The following is a 9,998-nucleotide window of genomic DNA, read 5'->3' as shown; positions in this document are numbered from 1 at the left end:
TTGGTTTCTTTGCTTTGCCAAAGTCCAGGCCAATTTATAAAGGTCTGAGAAACAACGCGTGAAGATTGAAAGTTTCAATTTGAAAATGTCACACACTCCACTAACTTTTCATTTAATTATTTATTTTACTTTGTCAATAAGGTATAAAAAAAATCAATATGAAAATATTATATTTCACTGTATTTATAGATCGAGTTGATCTATTTCATAAATTTAGATATGTGAAACCATCTCACAAAATATATTATGTTTTTTAATAGATTAGGTCTCTTGTGAAACGGTCTCACGAATCTTTATCTGTGTGACAGGTCAACCCTACCGATAGTCACAATAAAAATAATAATCTTAGCATAAAACGTAATAATTTTTTCATGGATGACCCAAATAAGATATATGTCTCACAAAATACGATCGTGAGACCGTCTCACACAAATTTTTGCTTTTTTTATAATCACAATTATATAAGTAAATGGGTGTGCTATTTCAGCACCCACACGGCCACAGTAGTTGATTCTTGGAATCGGTATAAAGAGAGAGATTTACAATTCCGCGGTTTCAAATACGACTCGTCTAGGTAAATTAATATTTTATTTCTTAAAAAAATGGTTGTATTTAAAATTTTGAGAATAATATTATTATTTTGAATGAGGTTTGGTAAGGATTAACAAAATAATGAGCAAGGATTGTGGTTGACTCGGTAAATGTACCCGAAACTAAAATAGTGAGCAAAAAAACGTGTATTTAATTCAAAAGAAAACGTATGTCAGAGCCCGAATATAGAAGAAGTTGGTGAAAAATCCTCAATCAAAATATTTCTTTGGGTTCACTCCTTATCTACAAAATTGTGGTACTATGTCATACAAAATGTGGTATATTTCACGTGGAAATGTGGTACACTTCATGTTGAAATGTGGTATTAAAAAAGTACTCAAGGACTGAACACAAAAAAAATCGACGGCTGGAGACTGAAAGCCAATTTCCCGACAATTTTTCCCGTGGATCCTAATTAATGTATTTTTATTATTTTTTTAGAGTAATTAAAAAAGAAGTTTATTCCAAAAATATTACACAAAACTTATAAAACTTTTAATTACTACGAGAGCAACTACTTTGTTTTGTACAATTTAGCAGCATAAATGTTTGATATAACATTTGAATTTATTACATCTTCGATCGTTATAGAGACGAGCCTCGACCTTATTTAATCGAAATTGGGTGAAATTAAAGTTATGCCAATACAATTTATATTGACTTTGAAATAACATTTTTTTTACTGTATTATGTATATAAGAAAGAAAGCTCAAAGGAATATAGCATTAAAAAGTCAATTTTTAGTGGGTATTTTCGATTTTTTCATTTGAAAAAAAAAATTGTACGATGTGAACAATTTTCTTGGATCGAGACATACTATCAAATTTACATACTAATTAACAACTATTGACCGATCGATATGTATTAAAAAAAGGAATGCGTTACTCTCCAACGGCCAAAAGATCCTGCAGATCAATAGTGTAATCAAGAATGAGTCGCTCTCATGGATTTTTATCTGTGAGACGGTTAATCCTACCGATATTCACAATAAAAAATGATACTCTTAGCATAAAAAGTAATAATTTTTCATGAATGACCTAAATAAGAGACTTGTATCACAAAATACGTCATGTGAGACCTCTCACATAAGTTTTTGTCATAAAAAATATTATAATTATATTAGAAAAGGTCAAAACAAGTTAATTTCTTTGTCGGTTCCAATGCGAGTTCTTTAGAAATTGTTGTTTGAATATGATGGACATCAAAAAAAATTCCGATTAGCGACAGAATTTGTTCTGTCTAATAATTTTGGTGGTCGGGAAAGTTTTAGAGAGCCATTTTGATTTTTATCGCTGATGGAAGCAAAATTTTGTGAATTGCGATTGTTAACCTTGAAAATCTTATGTTTCAGGACAGGAAGAATCTATTTTATTTTATGTGTAATAAATTCTGATGCATTAATGCACCAACCCATTGTTTCAATTAAATTTTTGGTTTACTAAAAATAACAAGATTCTCTGTTTTTATATTAATTAAAAATCAATTAAATTATTCGGTTACATTAATCTATGTGAGGATTGGTAGGTTAGCACGTCAGTTCTTGATCAGGTCAAACTCTGTATTGGTTGGCCTTCGAATTAATCCGAAGCTGGATAGAAAGAATTATCCTAATAGTAGATCCAATGCTACATGTGGTTCATATTTTGATTCTACAAAGTAATATCGGTCATTAAATATATGTTGATAACATTATTTAGCGGAGTCTCAAAGTCAGAATACTTGCGTGTAAATCCTTTCATATATGTTTTTATCATTTTATGATCAGAAATATAATAAGTTTTTGAGTAAAACATTGTTTGGTGTGAATGATACAGGATGATTGATTTCTAATTATTCAATTATCATGTGTTTGGTGAGCATGATTAAGAGTGCGATAGAACCGTTCAACCTGTACTTTGCCCGCACTTAGGTATTATTATCTTTTTTCGGTGATTATATAATCTCCTGACAAAGGTTTTGCATAGCCATGTTAAAACGGGCTGGTAGGACGGGCCCACTTTGGGTTTTTTTTTAAAAAAAATATTATGCAGTATCACAGTAAACATAGAAGAAAAATATATTTCAGTCAAATAATTTCATAAAATACTTAAAAACATTGAAATAAGAAATTAAGAAAACATACAACATAATTTATAAAAGATAAAGTGCTTAAACCAAACATGAAGAAATTAAACAAATACTATAAAGTCAATTATCATTAAATTACATTCAATCTTGATCTTCTACATTTGCATAGAGATTCAGATTTTACCGGAGTGAGTGATGGAGACGAGGCGCAGGAGAAAAATAAGGAAGAAATAAGATAGGAGAGTGATGAAGGCACATGAGACTTATTTCAATTTTTATATAAAACTTAAAAATATAAAATTATACTCTAATTTGGCGGACTAGCCTGTCCTGTTTAGGCCCGTCCCGTCTTGGCCCGCAACCCAAACGGACTCAAACCATTTGGGCCGCCTCCAAATGGTTTGCTATTTTATCTACCCAAGTCGATCAATTTTTACAACGGGACGTGTCTGACCCAATTTGACAAGTCTAATTTTGCATTCATTTACTTGGAAAAAAAATTAGAAAATTAAAATTCGTGTATTTATATTTTGATATGGTCAATAATTATTATATTATAAGATTTTGAGGGGAGTGTGGTACAACTATATAATCCAAAGTTATTTAATATATATATATATGTTTCAAATATATATATATATATATATATATATATATATATATATATATATATATATATATATATATATATATATATATATAATTCAAAGTTAAAATATGTCACATCTATTCATGTTGGGAAGCCTTATTTATAACAACTTTAATTTGACTTGATCAATTTAAATCAAAACTCGTAGAAATCACAATTTATGTCGGAATAATAAATGGAACTTCGACCACAAAGGTTGAAAATATTGATTTCAGATATTCTAATGTTTGGATTAGAGATGTCAATAGGATGGGTATGGGGCGGGTTTGGCTAAACCCAAAACCCTCCCCATGAAAAAATTTTTGACCCATTACCACCCCCACCCCGGGTTAAATATATTTTGGACCCATCCCATCTCGAATACGAAATGGGGTCGGGTAGACCCGTGAGACCCGGATTTTTTTGAAATAAAAAATTAATATTTCTTCTCACATTACTGAATTATGAAACAGACAAGCCTTTAAATACAACATTGTGGAAAATTAATTTATATCTTCGACCACACTTAATAATAACAAACAAAGTATTTTCACAACATATAGAATTACATAAAAAAAAAGAGTTACTAGCTCTCCAAAAAAATCTTGACATCACCAAAAATAAATCATAACATAATTTAAACAGATCAATATAAAATCAGCGAGTAGACAATATTTAAGTCTACTAAGATGAGGACCAACTATTCTTCAACTATTGCTAAAAGCAGATTCAAATGCAACAGTTGACCCATTACACATTTAGTATGCCCAAACTCACCCCATACACGCAGGTCCATTACGGGTCTGGGTAAAACCCGGACCCATTGACATTCCTAGTTATTTTACCCAGACCCATTGACATCTAGTTAGGATAAGTGGTAAGTACTCTTGTCAACTTCTGAATACAAAATTTCATTTACTTTGTGCAATATTTAAGAGTAAGATTTTTTGATGAAATCCAGTTTTTCGAGATAATTGTCTTATATATTAGTGTTCCGTGAGCGTGGCATATAAAAAAATTTTGTGATCGATCATTTTTGTGTAATATTTTGAGATATTATACTTAACTGATTAGATAAAATTTATTAGGACAATTTAAATTTTAGATAAATTGGAGAAAAACCCAGAAAAAGATAGAGATGTTCAAAAAATACTAATAAACTGACACCATAAAATTTAGTTAACAAATATTAAAGAAACTTTGGTGTCATGTTAACATAGATAAAACGTGGAGTTTAATAATATAATATAAATTTTATCTTATTTTTGTTTTTTAGGAAACAGTCCGAGACTCTGCCAAATTTTTGACTATTTGTTGGGAGGAAAATGAAACATTTTCCCCTTTGAGAAAAGATAATTATGGCTCTCTCGGTGAGAAAGCAGGAAAGTGCAGTCGTGATTGAATTTGTCAAATCTATCTGAAACGCTGCGGGATATAATAAATTATAATTTTCGTTAGTCAAACATAGTGAATCATAAACATTAGGTTGTTGAAAGTATACTGCACAATTTTGATGGCAAGTATTTGCGAATTTCTCATATTACAGGGGGTCGAAAGTAATTTTCGCCTTGCGAAAATTGAAGCCACATAGTGTAGAGTCTTGCCATTGAGTAACACAATATCCAACTCAATTTGCAGAATATAATATATAACTGCATTTTCGAATCCCATTCAAATTATCAGTTTATGATCACCAAGCAATTCAATCTCTTGTGTAGCAAGAATTATTCTGAATAAAATATATTTATAGTTTGTATAGTCAAAATTGTAACCATCTATATTCCCCTGTTACACAACCGGAGATGACCCGGAAATTTTGAAAAAAATAAAGAATGTACAAACTTACTAACTCTGACTTCAGAGAACTATCTCCACCAATCTGGTATTTTCAGCCGCCTACTTCTGTGTAAAGCAAGCTTAACCGCAGGAACCTTATTCTTCACCTGTCTCCAAATCATATTGACCGAATCATCCTTCTTTGGTGGGTATTGAAACTCAAAGTGATGAGAAATGCTTCTAAGCTGCAGCCACATTTTCGTCCATTTCTCTTTTGAAATGCCCCTGAGCCCATCAATCATGTAGCCTGGTTTCAGAGCCTCGTCCACTGAGAAGAAGATTGAGAACTCTTTGTAGTCTATTTCGCTTTCAAAGGGTAGCTCGAGTCTGTCACTGACAATTACAGGAATGCAGTGGCTCACAATGGCATCAAAGAGACGGCAAGATGATGGAGTATCACCCGCAGGATGTAGGCAAAATTTCGATGAACGCATTTGTTCAGCAGACTAGAATAACCAAGAAAATTTTGAAGATAAGATGGAGATAATATTCCCAGACTGAAGAACAATAAGAAATTCGAGGCCCCAAACTTCCAGCTTTCATACTTGCTTAAGGAAAAATAGCATCTTATAGTGATTTAAAAGACATGTTGGACGCTGAACTTTCTTGTGCAAAGTAACCACTATTTAACTTACAGCTTTAAAGCCTTCTTCCGAAGCACTGCCCTCCTCGTAGATTACGTCCTTCATTTCCATAAACATCTTATGCAGTTGCGCACGAATTTTTCCTTCCTGCCAGGTTGATATACTATGTCAGACATATGGTTTAGTTCAATAAAGGAAAAACAAAACATTAAAACGGTGTTGTGGATTGGCATACATCCTTCCTCTTAGTCCTCCCGCGAAAGAAGAGAAGTGTCTTTCGAGCCTCAAATGGGTCCTCATGGTCTTCACTGATATATGATTCTATCATATGTGGATAGGGAGCAACAACATCTTTTGATAGTCGAGAAATGTTCATGATGCGACCAAAATCAGCCACAATGAAAATGGAAGCATTAACTTGATCCCGATACTGTCTGAAAGCATTTGGATGATGAAGGGGAATAACATGATCTCGTCCACCGGACCTTTTCCAATGATCCGATGCTCTTAGAATATTTACCATCTCGAGCTGCGGCATAATGAACAGTGATCAATTCAGCTCTATAAATAATAAGAAATATTAACATCTAAAGCCATAAATTCAAATAATTTGCCCACGATTCATCTCTAATTCTGTATAAACAATCAAACATAAATAGAAAAAGGACTAAGGTAAGGATAGGTTTCAAATGATGACAATCACTTATATCAAACAACCTCCAGTTGACGAGGACTTAGGAATAATTCAGAGAAAATGCCTGACTCCAATTTTATGACTTAAATGCAACGATGCTGATTCTATGATAAGAATATCGCATCTTGATGATACTAAGCATAATGATTTCAGCTACACAGCAGGAATTTTGTCAAAAAAAAAAAAGCAGTTGAGACTGAAACGAAGTCTCCAATTTATTCGAACGAATCTCACACAGTATGCCCACAAAAGAAATGGCACCCACGTACCAATGTACTCAAATGACAAAGGAACCATAAAAATTAGCACCACGTCCCAGCTTAACAAAAATCATTGTAGGGTGAGCTTTAGTTAGTGATACACATCATATATAGAATGCAAGATTTGACAAATTAATAATATTAGCTGGCGAACCATGCACACCCTTATGCATTCGATTTTTTATGGTGGTTAAACATAATTAAACATAAGGATAGGAAACTCATTTCAAGATACAAGTTAAGATGAAGAAAAGAAATTCACCATTTTCAGCAAGCTCAATAACTAACTTCAGATTTTTTTCCTTTCAAAAGAAAAAAAAATGAACACAAGTGAGTAGCTAAACATCATCATCACAACAATTCACAAATACAAAAAAAAAAAAAATCTAAAAAAGAAAAGAGCCCCCACCTGTAGCTGCTCATCAACAGTATTCAGCTCGGCCATATTCCGCACATGAATATTGAAACTGAGCGAGGAAAAGAAAGGCACGAAAAACACATCAGCTAACTCTGGATCCCTAACACGAACCGCTTCCCGGGTGGAACCCGATTCATCGTCCCCCTCATACAAAATCGAAGCCATCATCCAATACTCCACGCTATGCTGTTTCCTAAGCCCATCGTTCCACCTCCACATAGGCAAATTCGATGCAGCCACCAACACATTGTCTGGAAAAGTGGGGTCCATCAATCCCACATTAAACCGCGGAGGCAAATCGTACATGTACACGCGGAGAGGTGGTGATTGAGCTCCACAAGCATTATTGAGCTGGGGCAAGAAAGATAGGAACTGGGATTTGTAATCGAAAGTCCCGGCGAGGAGTAACGAACCGAAGAGTAGCGGAATGCATAGCGAAAAGCATATCAGGGTCCTGTTTATCGATTTTTGCATTTGTTAAGCAGCTGGGTTTTCAGTAAGAATCCCGCAAGGCGAAAGGAATGGTGCAGATTGGATCGGAGGAGCTGATCTCGAGAATCGCTGGTTTTTTTGGAATTTACAACTTTGGATTGGAGATAAAAGCAATTGGGAATTTAGGGTTTTGATTCCACAGATTGATGTCGGCACAGTATCCAATCACTGAAATTTAGGGATTGGAAATAGTGAACGACAGATACGGCTCATAATCAAATTTCATGTAATTGGTTAAATTATATTTTTGGTATAATCAAAAACTTGGTTTAGCTTTAATTAAAGGAGACACCGAAAAATTGGAAAGTTTAATTGAAATTTAACAAAAAAAATATATAAAACCATTATTTTTAATTAGAAATACAATTATACATTAGGTATATCTGGCATAACTTCATATGCAGTATAAAACATTGATTGATTATGTATCCTTATTTTATTCAATGTTCGACTTAAGTTTTATGAAAAGATTATCGTTATGTATCATTATCTTATCCAAGTATATTGATTTCTAACACTTATATTATATTATATATTATTCATGATTTGATCCACAAACCAAGTGGTTTGATCATCCATCAATTTTAAACATTACATTTAATCAATGAAAATATGTAATTTGTTAATTCACACGTAATTCCTTCTATTCAAGAAAATATGGCATATTGCAAAGTAAATGTTGTTCAAAGTAGAGGATTGATGTTGCCATTTTGTAGGAGCGTAGTATTTATTATATGGTTGGTCCATTTAACTTGAAGCGAATTTTAAACATTGAGCCAATTTATATTGACAAAAACTTGTGTGACACGGTTTTACGGGTCATATTTGTGAGATAGATCTCTTATTTGGGTCATCCATGAAAAAATATTACTTTTTATGCTAAGAGTATTATTTTTTATTGTGAATATGGGTAGGGTTAACTCGTCTTACAGACTAAGATCTGTGAGACGGTCTCATATAAGACTCACTCATTTATATTTCTATTTCCCCAACATTTATTATGTTTGTTACTAAAAAGTTTCATAAAATATAAAAATTGTATTGGAAAATTCATCATCATTTTCTCCCCTCTTTCCGAAACTATCAAAATCAATCGCAATGACTGTTTTCACGCTCCTGGAAATCACCATATTCTCGGCACAGGACCTTCCCCCCGTGTCCAAAATGTTACGAACGTTCGCCGTGTCCTACATTAACCGCGACCACAGATTATCTACGGCCGTCGACCATTGCGGAAACTGCAACCCCACCTGGAATCACAAAGTGTTGTTCGACGTCGATGAACGGTTTCTAAAATCTAAATCCTCAGCTATCACGATCGAGATATACAATGTGGCCTGGTTGCGTGATCTCCCTATTGGCACCGTGCATCTTATGATCAACAGCCTGTCACCAGCGCTGCATAAAAATCCATCTCTTCGGCGGGTTTCGCTTCAGGTTCGTCGCCCATCAGGGCTTTTGAAAGGAACCATGAATATTGGAATCCAACTTCTTGACAGCAACATTCCAGGCTCGAGCGAATTCTGCCATTCCGGGATACGAAACCAAGAGAAACTAGATTGTGTTGATCAAGACGGTGAAAGGGGAAAAGAAAAAGAACATTACATTATGGAGGATTCGGCAGGCCCGGAAACAAATCTAGACCCCCAAATCTTCCCATCAAATTCAGAGGAACCGACTAAAATGGATTCGACAAGCCCGGAAACAAATCCAGGCCCCCAAATCTTCACATCAACTTCTGAGCTGGCTCAGACGCAAGAAGAAGAAACAATGAAGATGCCACCAGAACCTGATAACACCTCCATTCATGGTTCTGAAAACGTGAGAAAATGGTTGTATTCCAACGAAGAATACGGGAGCTCTATATTCGAAAACTGGACAGAAACAGGAGAGAAAAGTGAAGAAGTCAAGTTGGAACCTAAAAGCGTCAAAAGGAGATTAACAGACGAGGATCAAATCCCATTGAGAAACGGTAAGAAAGCGGGCTATCACAAGAGAGGGAGTCCTGAAGGAAAAGGGCTGCTTTCATGTTTTGGAAATGCTTATGGGTTTCAGTTCAGCTTCATTTGCGGGTCTAAGAAATTGAAGAAGAAAATGAAACAGCATGACCGTAAGAAAACACAGAACTTTACTTTGATGTCACGTCCATGACAAAACCTCGCAGGTTTCTTTTATATTACAAGTTCTATTCTTGGATTCCTGATTACGTCTTTGTACTTGGAACAACGTTAAATAGATAACCTGGTCTAAGAGATTAGAGTGTAACACACCAAATTTCTTTCTTAATTTATTTCAGTTCTAGTGTTTTTTCTTGCTTTTCCCTGCCTCCTGATTCTTAACAAAATGTTTGCCATTTATTTAGCTTAAAGTAACTTTAACTTGAGATATTTAAGAACCTTTGGAATGACTAGAAACGAGCGTGAAATGA

General features: G+C 34.1%; 2 protein-coding genes across 2 annotated transcripts; one reads left to right on the top strand and one right to left on the bottom strand.

The window, feature by feature from the left end:
- Positions 1 to 4,941: 4,941 nt before the first annotated feature.
- LOC140808080 (probable arabinosyltransferase ARAD1) lies at positions 4,942 to 7,787 on the bottom strand. Its single transcript, XM_073165100.1, has 4 exons — positions 7,070 to 7,787; positions 5,942 to 6,235; positions 5,758 to 5,853; positions 4,942 to 5,568 (listed from the first exon to the last, which is right to left on the bottom strand). Exons 1-4 carry the CDS (start codon positions 7,550 to 7,552, stop codon positions 5,152 to 5,154), a joined length of 1,290 nt encoding a protein of 429 aa, XP_073021201.1. The 5' UTR covers positions 7,553 to 7,787; the 3' UTR covers positions 4,942 to 5,151.
- Positions 7,788 to 8,668: 881 nt separating this feature from the next.
- On the top strand, positions 8,669 to 9,721 carry LOC140806637 (uncharacterized). The gene has a single exon (XM_073163190.1). The coding sequence runs from the start codon at positions 8,669 to 8,671 to the stop codon at positions 9,719 to 9,721; it is 1,053 nt and encodes a 350-aa protein (XP_073019291.1).
- The last annotated feature ends 277 nt before the right edge of the window (positions 9,722 to 9,998 follow it).

The sequence above is a fragment of the Primulina eburnea genome, chromosome 12 (genome assembly GCF_022965805.1).
Source record: "Primulina eburnea isolate SZY01 chromosome 12, ASM2296580v1, whole genome shotgun sequence".
Classification (NCBI taxonomy): Eukaryota; Viridiplantae; Streptophyta; class Magnoliopsida; order Lamiales; family Gesneriaceae; genus Primulina; species Primulina eburnea.
This window is presented reverse-complemented; position numbering and strand designations above follow the sequence as displayed.